General features: G+C 37.2%; 1 protein-coding gene across 2 annotated transcripts; it reads left to right on the plus strand.

Moving 5' to 3' along the window:
* Positions 1-2,736: 2,736 nt before the first annotated feature.
* YIPF7 (Yip1 domain family member 7) lies at positions 2,737-18,943 on the plus strand. 2 transcript variants are annotated; one of them, XM_036381530.2, is made up of 6 exons: positions 2,737-2,809; positions 4,268-4,384; positions 5,559-5,725; positions 8,067-8,212; positions 12,599-12,780; positions 16,736-18,943. In XM_036381530.2, exons 2-6 carry the CDS (start codon positions 4,269-4,271, stop codon positions 16,896-16,898), a joined length of 774 nt encoding a protein of 257 aa, XP_036237423.1. In that variant the 5' UTR covers positions 2,737-2,809; position 4,268; the 3' UTR covers positions 16,899-18,943. The 2 variants fall into 2 exon arrangements, with proteins under 2 accessions (XP_036237423.1, XP_054370750.1); XM_054514775.1 differs by lacking the exon at positions 8,067-8,212.
* Positions 18,944-20,856: the final 1,913 nt, after the last annotated feature.

A 20,856-nucleotide genomic window follows, 5' to 3' on the forward strand; every position in this document is an offset into this window, starting at 1 on the left:
CATCTTTTTTGTATCCCCCAGCTTAAATTCTCATTTTCATCTTTGAGGATTAGATTTCATCCAAACTATCTTCCCCGTAGATTATTAGCATCCTCTGTACCTGCCATTCAAAGAAAGTAAAGCCACCTTCAAACTCTGTTCTAAAGGCTTTAAGTGCAATACTTTATTTTTCCTTTATGTTAATGCATCTGTGACAGCCTTGTCTAGTGTGGTCTCTCAGTGATGGACTGAACATCAGGTACCTGTGACATACCTGAGGGTCTGCTAGGTGATCTTTGGAAAGCTTCTGTCCTGTAAGGCATCAATGCAAATCCTCCCCTCTTTCCCAATTACATTTGAGACACATCAGATAGCACTTATTTAATCAGTGTAATGGGTGTCACACTAAGCAGGGATGGTTACATATCTATTGAACCAAAATAAAGTAAAAGGCTTTGTATAAATACGGGTCATCGGTGGTTACCTTTCCCAACTACAAATCTTGTTAGGAAATAAATTACTTTGAAATGAGCTCATTTCCAAAAGCCCATGTTGATTGGATTCATCAATGCAGTTAGTTATTATTTGAGCCCATAATTTGCTAGGATCAATCTCATGGGAATAGGCCTATAATTACTCAAGGCATCTTATTTAGCCTTTTACGAGATAGCATGTTTACTTATTTTTGATCTTCCCAAACTTTCCTGTTGTTTTGTTACTCAACAAAATAGAAAGGTTTTAACAATTTCTTCTAAAACTTTTAGGTACAGAATTTTAAAATGGTGATTTTAGCATTTCTAATAAATGCATCTGTGTTCTTGTTTTATTGATACTTTTATTTTTACATCTGATAGGAGCATGGCAGTAGCAGTATGATTTTGTCTGCTTTTAGTGCACTTGGGCAGTCCTTATTTCTATCAGTCATGTCACTTTCCTGTCAACTACTTAAACTTACCTTTTTTTTTTGATCATCTACTTCTCATTTCCAACTAATATTATTTTCTATTTTTGTATTGTATGTGTCCATTTATACATGTATATCCAGACGGATATTAATGTAATATATGTGTATAGTTTGTGTATAATATGTATCGTAAGTTACATAATAATTTTATATAAGGAGAGAAATATATATGGCTCAATTTTAAGTTCCAATTTTTTTCTCTTTTTGATTTACAGGTAACTTTCTTGTCTAACTGTGGTATATTAAATGCCTATTAAAGTATTATTTGACCATGTTCCAATACAATTCATTGTATTTTTTCCTATTTAAACTTCCTCCTGGGAAGTTTTTTGTCTGATAATTATTCCCAGTTTTTGTATAGATGTATATATATTTGTATTTCTAACAGAAAGTAGCAAAAGTAATCAAATCACTTTTATAGTTTAAATAAACAGGCAAAACTCAGGCAAATCAGGATTTTTCCATTCCTAAAAAGAAATTTTTGAATTACGTTCCTGAGGGACAGAAGTTAATCCTGTATCATATCACCCCATGGATTCGGTATAAACAAGATGAAGCCATTTTATCTAAACTGAGATGATCAGACATTATAGAGGTTAGCAGTTTGCTAAGAGTTGAAAATGAAACTTCACCTTGGTGGACGTAGCAGCATGAACTGGTACTCTAGAAATAGCAAAATATGAGGGAGACTTAACAATAGCTGTGATAACTGCTGTAGTTAGATTGCCCTTAATTTTCAGAATCAAATGTTACATTTTTCTTCTTTTCACCATTCTTTACTTCTGAATTCTTTCTTGGACATACTTACTGAGTAAAAACTTGGTAAACTTCATTTTAAGTTATTTTAAAATGCAGCTATGGTACAACTCTTCTATAACATTGTAAGTCATGTGCTAACAGTTCATCATTGTTCTGCTAATGAAATGGAATTATTTGGCCTTCAACATCACAGGATTGAATATGCACCTGAGGCATAGATTTATTATCTGATAATACATATAATTTAGTGTTGCATTCCTTAAATTTAACAGCCCAAGTGCTTTTTCGGAAACTACCCAATAAATAAAGAAGTGAAAAAAGCAGCCTTTTTTGTGGCTAGTCAAATATGTCAAACAAAAGCAGGTGTAAATTGAAAAGTCATCTTTGAAGTTTAAAATCTATTTAAAAATCCAGCCTGTGCTGCTGTTTCCTAGTAGCCAGGACTATGGAACAGAGGTTCCTTGCACTGATCCTGGCATGGTGGGTACTGCACTTCAAGAGACAGCTTTGCAAACAGAGAGAGCCCCTGGAGGAGCAGTGGGGCAGGGGGATGTGCCTGGAGAACAGGGCCCTGGCAGAGGCACTTGGCCCAGCAGGGCGTTCAGCCTCCTTCCCTCCTTCCCTCTGCCACAGTGTTCCCAGGGAGCATCCCACAGGGAGCATCCCACAGCCATTCCAGGGCTCTGGCTGCTGGAAACACACCCTCAAATAAGTGTATTCAGCCCTCTACTTTAACAGGTAGTATTACCCTTTTTAATGTCCAACAGTTTAGCTAATGAGGGCTTCACCAAGATCTTCATAAATACTTACTTAAGAAGGAATCTAGATTACTGAGTTGAAATATATGAAGCAATATTTGTTGATTTTGTTCATTTTTCCTCAAAGGTTCCTACCCTTCTCTGCCCATTGTTGTTAGCTCTTGTTAAATGCTGGCCCTGATATTGACAGGTTGTGAGGTTTTTTTCCTTCATGTGCATCTGTTCAAATATCAAATTTAGAATCTTAAAAATAGCACTAAGCTCATCCCTGTTGAAGCAAGAGGATATTTTAGGTCTTCTTCAACATGTAAATTCAACAGACTGGAGTTTTCACCAAATATCTTAAAATGTAAGTAACCTTAACTCCAAATTCTTTTGGAAAATAAATGTATGTTTTCTGAACTAGGTTATACAGAGTTAACCATACCTGGTTAAGCAATTATTTCATTCTGTATAGTGACAGCAAAGGACGTTAAATACTTACTGGAATTGAACTATTGAGGTAGAGCTACCAACTTAAGTTTCTTAAAACATGCCCTGTGTGAAATCTTCATCGAAAGAATGCCTAAGTGGTGTGCAATTCCAAATAAAGCCACAGTAAATAGCTTGGTAAATTAATTTCTATTAATTCACATTTAAAATGTAAAAATTATTTTGAAAACCTGCACAATTGATCAAGAGTTAAGAAAATAACATTAGAGCAATTTCTACTTTGAACTCTAGGTAAAATAAGGAAATAGGTCCCAAAAGATTAGACTGATAATGGGAAAAAAAATCAGAAACTCTAATATGCAGCATTTTAAGGTCCCTGATGAAATAGTAATCTTTATCACTTTTATCTTACAAAGACATTTGCAAAGATCTTTCCCATAAGCAGAGTGTGTTTGATAAATATTGAGATAACTCTAAGAATAACTCCGAGGTCCAAAGCATATTTTGCCAATGGCATTTGGAAAGTTAGAAATGAGGACAAAAGTGAAAAAAAAAGTGAAACGTTAGGAGAGATGAATATCTCACATGAAAATCTAAGTAAGTTGGATATGGCTATGGATTCCAGTCAGGTTATGTAACTTCTCTGTGGGTTTTAAGGGCTTAACTACCTAAGTGCTAGCCAAGTGGTGAAACACATGCAGTAGGAAGGAAATATATGCTTTAGCATGTCTTTTCACTGAGGAATCATCCAATCATTGATCCAATTCAATCATCCAGTATGCTGTCTTTTACCGGTCATGTTGCTGGCCAGTGAGAATGTTCCTCTGCTACCACTGATGTGCCAGTTGTGTCCTTGAACAAAAATCACAGATTTTGTAAACAAATCTGGGTTTTTTTCCTATTGTTTTATGACAGTCATATATAATATCCCAAAACATTGTAAATAGTAATTGTTTTTGAAATCCAAAGTACTTCCTAAAACCTTAATTTTTAAACATTGAGATATGGTCACAATTTTTTTATTGAAAGTAGGAAAATGAACTGTTTAAAAAAATATTTTGTAGATATATACGTTCCTTCAAGATTGCATTATTTTTGGTAACAATATCGAGATAGGAAGTCTGATATACCACTTTTAAATTAAAATACTGTAATTTCCAGTAAAAGCAGATTAATTCCTCTTGTTACAGCTAAAGGAATTAAATGGTCTTTTTTTTGTCACTTCCAAATGATCATGAGCTTCTACAGAAAGATTCTCTTGAGTTTGGGGCTTTACAGTTTGCTATTTTAATTTAAGTTTAGGGCAGTTCAAAACATAGATTTTGCCTTGTTGTAAAGGCTATTTATGATATTTGCAATCATTTTTTCTAACCAGAATGTCAAGTTTTGAGCAGTTTCACATCGACTTTTACCAGTCTAATTATACCATAGAGGACCAGGAAGAAGGTTGCAACAGCTATGGCTCAGACAAAAACCTCTGTGAAAGCAGAAAGTAAGTGTGGGTGTTGCTTCAGCTTCCCTCTCCAACAGATGGTGGTTCTGGGGCTGGCTTTGGGGCTTGCAGCAGCAGGAAAGAAGTTCAAGACATCATCTAAACTTTCAGAAAGGCAGAACAGAATCTTTATAAGTGAATTTTTCTTTTTAAAGGATTTGATTTTGTGCTACTTTTATTAGTAGAGGTGTTACAGCTTCTTTACCTGACAGGAGTAACTGAGCTTCATGTTATTAATGTGAAATTTAGGCCGCATATTGCAGGAAATTCTTTAGGATTCTTCTGAGATTCAAGGACAAAATTTAAATGTATGGCTCTTTCATTAGCAGTAAAGATGGGTTTGAGGAACGTCACCAGGCTGCTGGGCAAAAAAGCCCCAAGTGCCTGGGTGTGGGAGTGGGAAAGGTGCGGTGGGTGCAGGGGCCCGGCAAGGAGCTCTGCCCGCTTGCAGAGGGAGCTGCAAAGGCACGGGCAACAGCTCAGCTCCTATTACACACAGCGAGGACAGGACCCAGAAAAATTCCAGCTTCCTCACACTGAAAATAGCTGAAAAGTAGGTGGAACATGGTGAATAGCTCTAAGACATGTGAGAAACAACTGCTCACTTTGAAAATTTAAGAAGGTTATTAAACCTTAACAGAAATACAACAAAAGGACTACATAAGGAAAAAGCTGCAGTGCTGGGAACTGCCCTTGTGCATATCACATCACTGGTTCATCTTCAAGACGGATGCTCAGTCTTTGATACCCCTGGGGGTTGCATCAGCCAGCCCTGGCCCCTCCCAAAGTCTGTCAGTCAACTCTTCTTTGCATTTATCGGGGGATTGCTGCTTTCTTGTAACTGGATTGGAGATCGGGTGTTGCCATGCCGCACCCCCTAAGCAACCCCTAAGCTTTTCCATTCCCAGCTTCCCCAGGGAAGGGGCACATGTGCACACCTTCTTTTTTACCTGTCCTAGACAACCCCAGCTGTCTGATGGCAACAATACAGGGGGAAAAGGGAACTATGGAGAAAACAGAGGACATCTAAACTGCAATAGCATTACTATACATCACTAAAGCTTTTCTTAATATTCACACAATAATTATCCCTTACTTGCGAGAGCCAGTCATCTCATTATCCATCTATAACAGACGTTTCTCACTGTAGTTTGTGCTTTGCTCCTTGTCCTAGGAGGCAGGCAGAAGAGCAGCCTGCAGGCGGGGCGTTTGTGCCATCAGACATGCTGCTGTCCCCGCAGAGCTACTCGGGCAGCATTCTGCAGCCAGCCTGCAGTCCCGACGCTCCTTCTCAGCTTGGTTACGTTGATGGATTTGACGAGGAACCTCCTTTGCTAGAAGGTAAAACTGTGAAAAACACCTTCACTCTCTTGTGAAAATTTTAAAAGTTTAATAAAGGACAATAGGAGACAAGGACTACAGAGCAAAGGTTATTGGGGCAGGGTGGACCTGGGCACTCAGCCAGGAGCACACTGTTATCTTCGGGGACCCCCTTTAAATACCTTGTCCCTTACATCAGCCTCTTGCATATTCATGGACTCTTATTCATAGTAAACTTTTCCTTCAAACTAGTTTACATGTTTAGCATATCTCCTCTTCAGATTTGCCTTTTTAGAGCATGTGTATTCTTTGGTTGTGCTTTTGTCTTTTATTATCATTATCTTCAGTTTTGGCTCTGCCTCACACTGTCTTCAGATGGTGAGTGCTGATAGATGGCATATCTGTAGCAGATGTTTTCATCATATGTTCATTGGATGTTATCTCATCTAAGCACGTATTTTAACAAAAGTGTATCAGCTATTTCACTACTATGTCTTAGCTTAATTAACAACTATAAATAAAACTATATCATTATAACAAAGTTACTTTGACATTGCACATATAAAATCTATTTTAATTTTTGTGAAAAGCCAATATTATAATATGTATTTATAACAAAACAAATCCCACAGATAACAGCCAGGATTCCTGGGGGTGCCTCTAACTTTTCTCTGCCAGCTAGAGGATGGAACTCACTAGAGAAACTGCAGCAGAGCTGGCAAGCCTCACCCTGTGAGCTTCAGCCAAAACTCCTGGCAGCCAAATATGCATTTTCTCCTTCGAATTCGCCCTGGATTTCCTGCAACCTTGTGGCCGAGAGCAGATATACTGTGCCACCGCTAGATGACAGCAGAACAATAGTTTTGAATTCATTCACATTTCCAAAAATTGTTTCCACTCTTGTGTTATTCCTCCATACATATTGGAAAATCTATAACTAATGAAGATGGATAATCATCCTCTTTTGCATATCTAGTTATAGATTTAGCAGTTTGCAGATGCTAAGTCGCTTGTTTCAGTGGGAAAGGAATTGAGAAAGCTGCTTTCAGTTTCAATTAGTTGATCATTTAACTATATGAGCAATGCCGTTCCTTATGATGATTGACCATTCTAATTCTAGTGGCTGATTTTGTTGCTACTAAAATACTTGTGCTGTATTAGGAAAAAAAAAAAGGAGAATTTGTCTGTAATTATTTCAGCATAATATAAAATGAGCATATTCAGCCTGCTAGTTTGCATACTGGAAGGCAGCTGGAGTTTTTACTACTCAGAAGGGACTACAACTGCCTTAAAGCCAGCAAGATCATTCTGTTTGATATAGATAACTGCTAGATCTCTACCTCTAAAACCCCCAACCATTTAACTCACCATGTGGTTCACCCTGGGAAAAGGATGTTGTAATCCAACTGCTTGTGATCTGCAAGGCTTTAGAGATATTCCTGTCTGTGTACCATATAAATCTGAACAAAACCACACATTTTAATGCAGAATAGCTTTATATATGCAATGTTTTGACTGAGCTCAAGATGATGGAGAGGTGGAACAAGGTAAAGACTTGGTTTTCCTAACAGATCTAACTCATTGTCAGTCTCAGCCATTCTGGCAGCAGATCTGAACCTAATTTTCCCCTTACTGGAGAATCTCAGGGAAGATGCTTACTTGTGCAAGCTAAAGTGTTTCTCCAGAAGTTATAAGATAAAGATTTGCCCCAGCAAAGTTAAGGGCAGGAGTGCCATCACCTTTAATGGGACAAAATATTCTTTTGTTTCTTGGGGTCTCACTAATTACTTTTTAAATGCAAATATCTTCCACCCCAAAAAAAAACCCAAAAACAACCACATTACAAACCCCCAAGCTTATAAAGCACTGTATAAAGTAGTATAAACTTGCCTTGAAGGAACAAATGTCATTTTTAAGTGCTTTTGGCAGTTCAGACTTAAGACACATTTCTTGTCAGATTTTCCAGAATTAAAGCATATATCTCTGTCCTCAGTGTTGCAGAGTATCTTAAATTCTGCAGTTATTGTTAATGTGTTTTTCAACATCTATGTTAGTGTAGCATTAGATATGTGTGGTTTATATATAGGAAAAACAAATATTAACTCAAAAATGCTGAGGCCATTTTTTGCTTCGCTGACTAAAATCGGATTTAATACATTAATATTCCAATTTAGAATGAAAGCTGACTCTCAAATATACTGAGTACATAGCAGGGACATTATGTTCCTAATACAGAAAATGTCATCCTACAATATTATCTTCACTGAAGCGTTTGTTTGTAGTTTTGTGGTGTCTAATGGAGTTTTGTAAAAGTGTTGTTTTCTTGTGAGCAATTAACAAAATCCTGAAATTCTTGTTGCAGAACTTGGGATCAATTTTGAGCATATATGGCAGAAAACATTAACAGTTCTAAACCCAATGAAGCCTGCAGATGGCAGCATTATGAATGAGACAGACCTCACTGGACCTATGGTCTTCTGTTTGGCCCTTGGAGCAACATTGCTGATGGTAGGACGTCGTAGAAATCTTCAGGGATTTCTTTTCTAACAAGCTCATGCCTAGGTGATAATGAGTGTGAAGCTGCAGAAGATGTGGTAGCATAAAAAGAGTAATTTGCTGCCAGTTATTCTGGGATTATGTGTTAAAAATTCTTCCTACTTTCAAAGCACCTGCTTAAAATTTAAATGTAATGTAAAGGTGACACAGGTAAAATGATGTATTACTTCCAGTGGAAAGAGGAGACCACACTATTTTTAGGGTGGGATTTAATATGAACAAAAGGAGAGATCTGTGCCATATATAAGCTGGAAAGGCTCTGAACAGGTTTTAAAGGAGGGAATAAAAAGGAATAGCAGACCAGCCCAGTTTTTCTAACACTCTTGCTGCTTTTTTGGAATTATATTCTTTCAATGTTATTTTAGAGAGTGCAGAGACAGATAGACTAAAAAAAATCTTTATACAACTAGGATAATTAGAGAAAAAAGAAATTGAAACAGTCTTTTTCCACCCACCCCCTAAACTTGCAATGCCTTCCTATAAATTTTGCTAGTTCTTATTTTATATTCTTTGTTTTATATTGTCTGCTTAACAAAATATAGTAGCCTGTATTTGACCTCCTTCTTCTGTATGAATGTAGCTTTCCTACAGGAGGAAAGTTAACAGGGCTGTCCAGAACTCCAAATTCATGTATATATCCCTGGCAACAGGGGCTCTCCAGTGTTGCTGAAGTACAGCTCTGACTGCCAACAGCAATTCATCAGACAGCAGTAAGGTGGGACCATTCTGGGAAGGGCTTTACTGCCCCGCAACTGAGGTGAGAGGAAAGGGGCTCTAATTCTCCATTTCCTCTGTGATAAATAGTGCTGAATCAGAAGATTCTTGAAAGTTCTTACTCAATTTGTAATGTCAGTGCGGTACCTTGAATGTGCAAACTGCTATATAAATGGCAAGTAGTATTATTATTTATGTTCCTATAAAAATAAAAGTCTTTTAAAAGGGTGGAAGGGCAGGAGGAAAGGGAATAAAAGGAAAAGAAGGTGGGAAGCTAGAGAAGACAGGCTATTTTCCACCTGGAGAAATAAATGTATGAGGGTAGTAAAAAAAGAAAGTTGAATTAATTATAATCAAGAAAATGAAAGGAAAGCTAAAAGAAAGAATGGAAAAAATGTTTCCTGTTGACTTTTCTCCCTGAATAGCCAACAGTTATAATGAATATTAAACTATTATTATTAAAATAAATTACTTTAATTATCATACTTTTGCTGAGATATTATGCATTTTAGGTGTCATTAGAAAACCAAGTATTTTCAATGCTCCAGTTTTAGGGCAGCAGAACACCTCTGACACAATCTAGTGTTTTTGTTTCATAACTTCCCAGCAGTAAGCCTTCAGGTTTATCTTAGAAATTCAGGCTACCATTTTATCTCAGATGTATTTGAATACTAACATGTCTCTTCAGCTGTGTAAACTATGATATCCTTCTGTACTTAAATAAGTATCTTCTGATAGCACCAGAAACATAATTTCGTTGAGAGCTTGTTTCTAAAAATAATGTATACATTTTCTTTAGTTTCAGCTTTTTAACTATGGAAAATTATGCAAAGATATTCTTCAAAGGGTAGCAGTCCTTTCAGAGAAAAAGAGGAAAGGGCTGCTAGCCTGGCAGCAGGACTTGTTCCTCCTCACGTTAGTGTAAAACAGGGCAGCTCCATTGTAGATAGAGAAACAATGGCAGCCCCAAATTTAGCAGAAGCCCAAGTCTCAGCTGCTTTGCATTCTACTCTGTCATTTGAATGAAATCAGATTTCCCCATCCTCTCCAGCCAACAGTGGTAGTACCCACTCCAGGCAGATGCAAGCAAGAACACAAAGTCTGACTTTCTGCTAACCTTGCTCCTTCCACAGGACAAATTTAGCTGTTTCCATTCATCAAAGCCTGTCAGACTAATCAAGCCTGATTCTGGTTTTGCTTACATCACTGTGAACAGGGAGTATTCCCGTGTGTGCGAGTCAACATATTCACATATGTTAAGTAAGAATAAAATCGGAACTAACATGTTCGGCTGCTTTTTTTTTTTTTTTTCCTTCTCTTATATCCTTGCACCACAAATCCAACATTTCACCAACTGGAGATCTCAGCTAGCTGCTGGTGCTAGTGCCTCCTTCATCTCTGGTTCAGGAATTTTTTTAATCTTAAACTACGCTAATAAATAAATAGTGCTGTGTAGAACAGTCATATACACTGAAACAGTCTAAAATATATCTTAGAGTTGATGCATTTGTTTTGAGACAGAATTGGTGTATAGCAAAGGCTGCCCCAAACCATTGTAAGTGTTAAACTTACTGTATATCTTTAATGACTGAAATTCTAGCTGATAATCATCTGATCTAGTACTGTTTTATTTAGTTATCATTAGTTTTATTTGTTCAAGCAATTTTCCCTGATTATTTTATACCACTAGTATGCAAATGCCAGCAGAAGAAGTCTGTACCTAAGTAGGAAGATTTCTTATGATGTGATTTCAGAAATAGATGAATCTTTATGGTGGAAGACAGAAATGGGGAAAAGGATATAGGCAACCTGGCTGTACCTGAATTAACCTTGAGGACTGGGAGCAGAGGAGAGCTCAGCAGTGAGCCAGGTCAGAGTGCAGACAGGATAATGGTGCTGATGTAAAGTCAGGTCTTATTAACTCAGGTTGCCTTTCACGTTCATGAACTGCTCTCCAACGAGAGCTGGTGAGCTGCCATCAACCTGCAGCATCAGGACTTCCAAGCTGTGTCATCAGCAGGCCTTCTCCATAGTGCTGCTTTATGTCTGTCCAGCTCAAATACTGCTGGCATCCAGTGATCAATTTCCACATGCATGGATACAGAAAGAGAGCTCAGAAAAGGGTCCTCAAAGTTGATTTCCCCCATATTTCATTAAAATGTATGGATAAGTAAAGTCAGAGGTCTTCTCCATTCTCCTTTGCCATCATGGGAGATAAACTAGCAAGTATCACAAAACATGATAAAAGCTTCAACAATGTTTCCACCTAATCCATCACAACAGAATCCAACCATAAGCCACAGCATTATTAGGAAACTGAGACCTTCTATTAGTTTTGAGTCTTATGTGGTTTATCATATGCAATATATATATATAATATGTTGTGTGTGCAACATATAGATTTTGTGTGTGTGTGTGTGTGTATGAACAAACACATTTGCATTTTATGTATGTACATACACCTTATTATGTGTCAGGAAGGTGATGCATAGTGGCCCCCCATGGTTCTGAGTTAATGGTTAAGTTCCAAGTCTGAACTTTCTCCTTCACAGGTGCATTCTATCATTAGGATTCAAAGTTCCAAGAAAAAAATGGATTTCTGATTTATGAATGTTTTTCTCATATACAGATGTGAAAATGACAGTATTGCATAGCCAACTTTCAACATTTCATTTGTTAGAAGCTTGAAGAGAGACAAAAACATATTTAACAGTCTTTTGTGCTGGTTTATTTTGGGGAGTGAACAATGCCCTTATGCCTGGAGGGATCCTTCAAAATGATGGCAGGAGATGAAGGAATTGGTGGTGCTGTGGCCACAGTTGCCTGTTTTACTAGCTTTGTGTATAAATTAGAAAACATCAAGCTCCAGGCTGCCAGGCTGGTACCTTTCACAGGCAATAAATTCAAGCAAAGGAATAAAACCTAGAAGGGAAAAAAATCTGGGATTTTTTTCATTTGTTAGAACAAAAAAAGAACATAAGCTGACAGTTACCGCTGAGTTTTATGTTGAAATGAACATGTTGTGTTGGTCTAGGCACAGAAATGTATCCTTCTCATGGTAGTCAAGGGAAAAACCAGTCGCTTTTGCCCTGAAAACCACCATAATTTAAGCAAAATTTTCCCAATTTTTTGCAGACCTGTTTATAGCTGAAGGTTTGTAATAAAATGTGAAGCACATCAGGTAACCTGGGTCATCATGTTACTTAGGACACTTTTTCACAGCCCCATATACACTTCTTGAAAAGATATTTCCTGAGCCTAAACTGATTTTTAATGACTAAAATGTGCTTTCCATAATTTCTTAGTTTGTTGCCAGTTAAACTTTCCCAAATCTCCCAAGCAATTCCAGTTGTGTTCAGAGCACAATGACAGTAAGACTCACAATCAGCCTTGTGACTTTAAGTTAGCAACAAGCACATTTTGTCAATTGCACTTTGGAATTATTTTTATGCAAAAATCACTCAAAAGTATCGTCTGTGGTTCACAACTGAACTGATGCAGGTGAAGCAGAGAGAGAGTGTCAATAACAAGAAGTAACAAACCTAAACCTAAATCTGTCTTCTGCTAGCACTTAGTGATCACTGCTCACTTCTGCCAGCTCATGCTTCCTCTTATTTATTCCAGGCAGGGAAAGTTCATTTTGGCTACGTGTACGGGATGAGTGCTATCGGGTGCCTTGCCATGCATGCCCTGCTGAACCTGATGAGCGTCTCGGGAGTCTCTCATGGCTGTGTTGCAAGTGTGCTGGGCTACTGCCTGCTGCCCATGGTCATCCTGTCCTCTGCTGCAGTTCTCTTCTCGCTGCAGTAAGTACTGGCCTATGGCAATGGGAATCCTGGGAAGGACAGTAAGTCAGGTGGCTGCTGTTGTGCAAAACATTTTATAAGTGGTCCGTAGTAAATTTTGGTTTCTGAAACTCTAACACCAGTTCGGTTGTACATATAGGTAGAAAGAGACAAAACTGGACTGTATTTGAGAGGGCATTCATTTTGATGAGTCTTCAATTCCACTTCTTTCTATTTGGACTGAGAGTGCTTTTGATTTTTGCAGCAGCCTCAGATGTGATTTTTGTTTTGCAGAGCCAAACTCAGGTATCAATTTTAAAAGTAATTACTGAACTTTGGGTTTATATAGCTGGTTCTCTTGCTTCTTTTTTGTTCATAGCATCAGGCCTCCCATCTTTATGTTTCCTTTCCTACTGACTTCTGTGAGACAGAATGAAATAGCCAAGTTACCCTTAATGATGTGGAGAATTCGGACAAGATATAAGTAGACTTGTATATTCTGAGGTATAGTTGTGCCTAGTGCAAGCCTGAAAAAACCAGAATACTTTGAAAAACCAAATGTGTAGTGATGTATGTATCTGTGCACATGTGGGGGGTTGTTCAGTCATATTCTCTGAATAGGAAACTTTTTGGCAAGCCTCTCATTTCTCCTCATTCAGGAAACCCTTTGAAACACAGTGTTTATCTCCCTGTTCACACACCGCAAAGTACAAGCAAGTTCCAGATCTTGCCTGAAGGCCTTGAGCAGTGCTTTTGTCTATTGTTAACATGTTATTAATGATGGTTTCCCTCCTTAGTCTTTTTTGTTCTCTCATATTTTTAACTCTCCAGTCTGTAACATATGGAACCTAGCAGCTGATGAACGAGAAAATGCCTGTGTTTGTTTTCTTTGGAAAAGCATTGTTCTTACATATGTGCATATTTATTTATTTATTTATTTATTTATTTATTTATTTATTTATATTTTAAGGAAATTATATGGTGGAATGAATTTTTGGCAAAAATTCTTGTTGCATGTTTCTGAGAAGCTATGATGGCTTAACCTGACTATATCCCATGTATTAAAGTGTTTCTGAGCTGTCTTTGATAAGATGGATGATGACACTAAAGAAGCTGTTTATTCTTTGTTCTCCTACACTTCCCATATTTTCTTGATTAACCTGTTTAATAATCCAGCCTAATAAAATGTGCAGATACATAATCATATGACAGATGGGGTGAATTCCAAACCAGCTGTTACAACTGTGCAGGGTACTGTTTTCTGTACATGGAATCCCCAGGCAGATACTACACGTTTGTAAAATGCTGTGAATTTACAGAAAGCCCATCTTTTGAAGATCTATAAATACTAAAATGTGATAGCCTTGACAAAAACGAACTGGTATTTCTGAAATGAATTGCTAACATTAAGTACCTATTAACAGGATTCTGCAGTCCTTTCTCATTTGGTTTATGAAACTGCTTGAACATATCAAGTACCAAGGTTAATTATTGCAAACATGCTATTAAAATTAAGTAGCAACTTTAAAATCCAACATACATTTCATTTTTTTTAATTTTAAAAAATATTTTAAATGGTAAAAGAAAGAGCAATATATTTATGATTTTTAAAAATATTTATAAAAACATTACTTCTATTTCAAAGTTCAAAGAAATTATCTGCATTTTTTTTCACCAAAAGTATACATAAGATAATGCACTCATCTATGGCAAAGATACATAGTAATCTAATAATTTTCAATTTTCATGATTAGCTATTTCCCTGTAAATAAATAAAGCAAAATATGGAACGTTTGGGGTACTGAATAGTACCAAGGAGAATACCAGTTCTCTTACTCAAATTTGCATGGAACTAGATTTGTTTGTGTCCATCTATACTATTTTCATGTGTGAGCCGAAGTCTATTAGGTTGTTTTTCTGGGAGAAATATCAATAGACTTTTTTCCTGCAGAAAGCAACAATTCTTTAATATCAAATACCCAAACAGGATGGTAAAGCTTCTTCCTTAACTAAACAGGGAAGGAAGTTAATGTAAGCATGAAGAAAACCCAGCTGATACAGAGAACCCATTTGGTGACAGCAGCTGCAGGATGTGAGGATGTGAGAGAAAGAGAAGTGGAAAGGGTCCACTCACATGTGTCCCTCCATCTCAATCTCACACCAGTACAGGCCCAGTCATCTTGGCCACTGTAAGCATGACTTGTGCTTTTTGCCTTCTCCCATCTAGAGTATTTGACCCTCATGGACATGCCAGACAGAAAGCTCTCTGCCAAACCATTCATTTTAGCAGTATCACATTGTTAGATTGAGGACTGAATTTGTAAGTGCACAGAGGTACTCTTGATTCCCATATGATTTTTATCCCACCTTTCCATCCTGCTCTCTGCCAGTCCTGGAACAAACCATGAGAAGCCATTGGACTTCAGTGCAAGGCAGAGCAGCCACAACTCTAAATTGTGCCGCATTGTGACAGCCCCCTAAGAGTCATTATGTTAGCTGAAAATTGTCATTGCACAGTATGTTCCTATTGTATCCCATCCCTCTGCCAGCCTACCTGCTCAAAGAGCCATCCCTGCCAGCTCTATATTTCTGGCTCACTGTTTAGGTGAGCAACTTAGCATCTTCTTGGAGGAGAGACCAGCAACTTACTTTGCAAAGCCCAGTGGAATTTCTCTAAATGCCACTATATTGGTTTAAAAAACACTTAAACTGAGGATATTAAATCACATGGTTTTTAATGTTTTATTTTTAACTTGTTGAAGTTGCAATGAGTTGCTGAGTCACCATGTAATCAATTCTTTCCTTCCTGCCTCAAAGGCCCAAGAGCTGGCAACACCAAGTACATTATTGGCCTGGTGACTGGATTGCTAAGAAATCAAGTATTTTATGTGATGTGAATGCATTAAGTAAACTAAGTCAATTACATAAGGACAGCTTTATTCATCATGGTTTAGTTGCAATAATTATATTAGTGGAGATAATTTCTGATAAAAGGACCTACCTGAGTATGTACACACAGTCAGTTTTTCCCTTGTGTTTCTGTTATGCTGATGATTTGGAAGAGTGGGGAGCCAGGAAGGCCTTTAGAAAGAGGCAGAGGTTTATTCTTTCTCCAAGTCCTTGAGACTGACACAGCTAAAGTGTATAAAGTAGCTATCTCATTATGTGCTTCAGCAGTGTATTATGCACATGATCTCATGCATTTTACAGAAGCAGGCTGCAAATAGAGTTCAAATAAAGCATATGTGGAACATTATTTATTGGCAAGATTTTGTTCCCACAGGGTTTAATAGTGAGCCCTCTGTAATCTGCAGGAGTATTTCAGCGGGCTTTTAACCATAGTCCCATAATCATCAGTTCTCCAGGTCTCCCTTCTCCTGGAAGGGGGCACAGTGTAACTTCAAATGGGCTCAGCTGTCACCAAGAGGTAGGGTGGAAACTTACAGTCCTTTCAATGTGCAGAGAAGGATGCCAAGATAAGCAAAATTTTTTTCCTTGGTGGTTCTTTTCCCACTCCTTACTTTATGTTTAGTGTGCTCACTTTTTTAAAAGGCCAGTCAGGCTTTTTCCTGGGAGACGTTTCTGCCCATCCAGGTGGTATGAGTCTTTCAGAGCCTCTCCTGAGTGTCTAAGGCACCCTTAAATTCTGTTCTCTGTGTTATAAACTTGGCTAAATTTAATATTAAACTTGAGCAGCTGCATCTGCTGGAGGCCCAGATTTATTTGTAAATGTGCAGTGCTCTTAGCAGTACTTCTGATGAAGCTTTTATCCAGGCTGAACATATTTTTTTTCTGTTTGTGGTTACAACTTTCATTTGCTCTCATGCTTGACTTTGATTATTTCAGTTAGTTCTTGGTTCTTCCATTGGGTGTTACCTATCAATGACATGAACTTAAGTTTGGTAAGATTTGATGCTACATTTAGTAATATGTGTACTCCGTCATGTTTCTTTTGTGTTGTTTTGTTTTCTCCTAGGGGGACCCCAGGAACTGTGTTAGCTCTGTTTATTATTGGATGGTGCAGTTTGTCAGCCTCCAAAATTTTTACGTCTGCATTGGCTATGGAAGGACAGCAGCTCCTGATTGCATACCCATGTGCTTTACTTTATGGACTTTTTGCACTTCTAACAGTTTTCTGAGATGTATTTTCTGGTAGTCTTCTCACGATCTGTTTATGGTTGTTGGAGGGACAAGGGTTTATTTCCTTATTTTCAGATTGCCTAGAGTTAAGTTCCATTAACAAAATAGATTCTCTGATTTACTGTTTTTTTCTTAATGGCTGATAATGAAATAAAAAATCAAGCTAACAGGTAGATAGTCTTAAAATTATGGTGTTTTGACAGTCTTACAGCTTAAAGAAAAGAAATTATATTGGGAAGGTAGTAAAAGTGCAAAAAAAGAAATCAATTATAATTAAAATTAAAAATCCTGCTCTGAGTATTTATAATATAATACATATGCTAGAGAGTAACTAGAATGCAATTATGTAAATATTTAATGGACATTGTAAATCAAGGGAAAATACATATTTGTTTGTTTTAAAAAACCACCTTGTCATCTTATATAATTACTAATTAATGTCCAGAATTTATATGTTTGGATTTGAGGTTTTTTCTGTGACAAAAGACTGAGTGACCCAGTTTTGTGACATTGAAGAATTGGCCAGGAGCAGGCTGATACAACAGAGGGAACCTAGGAATGTTGTCATGTTTTTTCTTTTTTATTTTTAAGAGGTGCTGGTGTCCAAAACATCATTATACTGTGTTTAATGCACAGTAATGTTTTATTTTAAATTTTTCACTAAACCACTGCCTGCTGTAACTGCTGGAAAGCACCAAACAAAGTAAAGGCAACCCCTAAAAATGTCTCCTGAAAGAACTGTATTTGAACAGGCAAAATACAAATCTCCATCATTTCATTTGCCCCTCAAAAATTTATTTCCTGTTTTTAGTTTTAGGGGAACCAAACATTTCTCTAATGGCAATAAAGTACAGAATGCACAAGATGGTATTTTAAAATATAGTATTAGAAATATCAAGCCATCAAGAGGAATTGGAGATGAGTGCAGTCACAACATAAAAAAATCTAAGTACGAAGTAGAAGAGAAAATGAAGGTAGAAGGCGCTAGAAAAAGTAAATGGATGAAATAAATGGAAATGTGAGGGAAATAAATGGTACCAGATTATTTCTTCAGTGTCTTATGGTGCCTTTCTTCTTGATGCATATTCTTATGATCTTGATTATCCTCATTTGATTGTTTTGAATTCTTTGTTGAATTGTTTAAAAAATATTTTCTTCCTAGACAGTGGGCCAGTGATTCTGGGACAAAGGGTCCTGATTCTGCAAGCACTTAGGCAGAAGCTTAGTATGGCAAACCTGTTCAAGAATACACAAAAGTAATTGTATTCCTAATTCTTTTCAGTTCAGAGGTAAATTAGATGATCAGTTTGTCCTCAAGCTAGGGATTCTCTTTCTGAATTGCAAGAGCCTTTGGTAAAAATATTTCTCATTGCTGTCATGTTTGGGTTTGGGTTTTTTTAAGAACTCTTATGCTAGCCATTTTGGAATTAATTTTACTGAATTCCAGCAGAACTAGTTCAGACTAGAGGTCATGAGAAGTAAACAAAAGATAATGTATACTTAGCTAATTCTTTAAAAAAATCACATCTCATTTATGGAAAAAATGCTGCATTTATGCATTTCTTTACTGCAAGGCAATGAAAATAGGAACAGAGTGGCCAAATTGGAGGCATGACCCTGGAGCAAATTGTGGCTATAACTAGGCAGGATCTAGTTGCATATGAGTGGGAATTGTGTGAATTTGGAACATCAGCAATTGTAAACATGATAAATTTGGCCCTGCTGTATCAGGGAGTAAATCTGACAGTAATAAGGCACAGATAAACGTGTCAAGTGACTGCAGGGTATGGATATAAAAATCAGGCACTTTGACTTACCATGCATTAATGGCATTCTCCTATCTGAATAGGGACAGATGCATATGGCTGCACGAGTTGTAGAGTTCAGAAAAGATGGTTTAGAAACATTTAGATCCCTTTTTTTCCTAGACTTCGTATTATCATGCTTACTGTCTAAAACAAGTATAAAATGGCTCTATTCTGCAGCTCTTTATGTTCATTCTCATACTGATCTGCATGATATGAATGGCAGGGGAAGCAGTGAATGGAGCCATCAATTCATCTTTTGATGCCATAGGCAAGTCAAATTGCTTATGGGGAAAATGAACACCTTGAAATTTTGCCACAACATTTACAAAGCAAATGGTAGTCTAATTATAGTTTTATGTTTATTTTCTTAGAATTTGTAACTTCTTCCTTTTCTTCTCTGAGAGACATCTTCATAATTTTGAATGTTAAAATCTTAATTCCAGTAACTTCCTTTGCTTTTCTGTTTTTCTGTGCCAATTCCCTTTTACCTTTTTCCCAAGGGATTTCTAGTAAGTGGTACATGCTGGTGCTGTGCTCCCAGTATGGTGTCCTTCAGGAGTCTCTGTGCTGACTGAGAGGGTTTAACTGTCTTAGATATCCTTCTACTTCTTTGAAACAAGATTCCTCATTATTATCCAGCTCTCCTTTCTGAAGGTCAGCATAGCCATGGTGGTGCTTTTGACCATGTTATTCTTGTGTGTACTTCCTAAATCTAAAAATATTATGGTCATTAGCACAAACTATTAGTTCATCAAAAATAAATGTTATTTTGATCTAAGATCAGTTTAAAACATGTATATTTGGTAATAAGCTCTTGTTCTGACTCTCTGGACAGGCTTTCCTAACACCATGTAGCTTTCTTGTATTTTCTCTTGCTTGGGCCCTCATATTTAACTCACTCATATCTTTCCATGAAAGTTTAAATACAAGATTGGCAAACTGTTGCTTTCAATTTGCAAAAGAGAGGATTATAAAATAGTAATGGGTCACGTACTGATGATTTAATTTAGACTTCCCACTCCAAAGAGTTAAAAACATTCATGAGACTTACAAATAAGCTTCAGAACATAAAGGAAAAACTAATTTTTGTTTTGGAGACTGAAGTTTTCTCATCTGTCTTAGGTTTCATGTTCTTCATAGCATGCACATGAAATGTTCTTAATGTGCATTTGCTCACAAAAATGGGCATTTACGAAGGTGCTTTCTTTAAATTCAAAGAGTGATAGAAGTGAGGGACACAGACAGTATGGCAGAGGTGTAGGAGAAAAAGTGTTTACCTTCCTTCCACTGCACTTCTTGTGTGCCAGGCATACTCAAGGTCACCCTTAGATAAAAGCACGCAGCATTCTGCTGTAATGTAAACATTCTGCTGTTCTATTGCAGCTAAATGCAGGGGAGTATGAAAGTGAACATACTCTGAGTGAGAGGAAACTATAGCATGTGGCTGAATATGCAAGGGCAATAAAATGTTTTTATATCTGACTAGCAGCTGCTGACAAAATGTCAGGTTGCATACGGAGACCTCCTGTCCCTGGCCACTTCTGTAGTACCAAAGTTCTACTCTTTATCAAAAATCATCTTGTCACATGTCATCTCTAATAGGTTATAGTATGACCCTGAATGGTTTAACTGTTGGTAAGCTGAATTGAGGGCAGAAAGCTGCTGACACATTGAGTTGGGCACATGCTGTTCTTCTTGGTGAAAAAGCTCCATTAGCAAAGGGTAATATTTTTCTAGGTTTTTTAGCTCAGAAGCCACAGAGGGCTTATATACAAAACTGTGACCTCATTTCATGACTGTGTTGTTTATGTCATTTGAGAAAAGACAGCTCTGTGTCTTGACTAAGACCTCTCTTGCCACCACTTTATTTCAGTGCCTTGCTAAACAGCCATCTTCACACATTGGCATTCTCTGTTCACTGAATGGTCTTAAGTGAATTTTACAGTAAGGCTGAATTACTCATCTTTATTCCTATCAATAATTATTATAAATGAAGCAAGAATTCAAGAGATTGTGCTTGTTTTTAAATTTCCTTTTTCTCCCTTATTGTCAAGAGCATATTAATGATCAGACCATTGTGGGCTTCTTCGTGCCTGTCAGATAAGAATACATGATGTACATAAGAATATATATCCATAGACATTTGTAA

Source organism: Molothrus ater, chromosome 4 (assembly GCF_012460135.2).
Source record: "Molothrus ater isolate BHLD 08-10-18 breed brown headed cowbird chromosome 4, BPBGC_Mater_1.1, whole genome shotgun sequence".
NCBI classification, from domain to species: Eukaryota; Metazoa; Chordata; class Aves; order Passeriformes; family Icteridae; genus Molothrus; species Molothrus ater.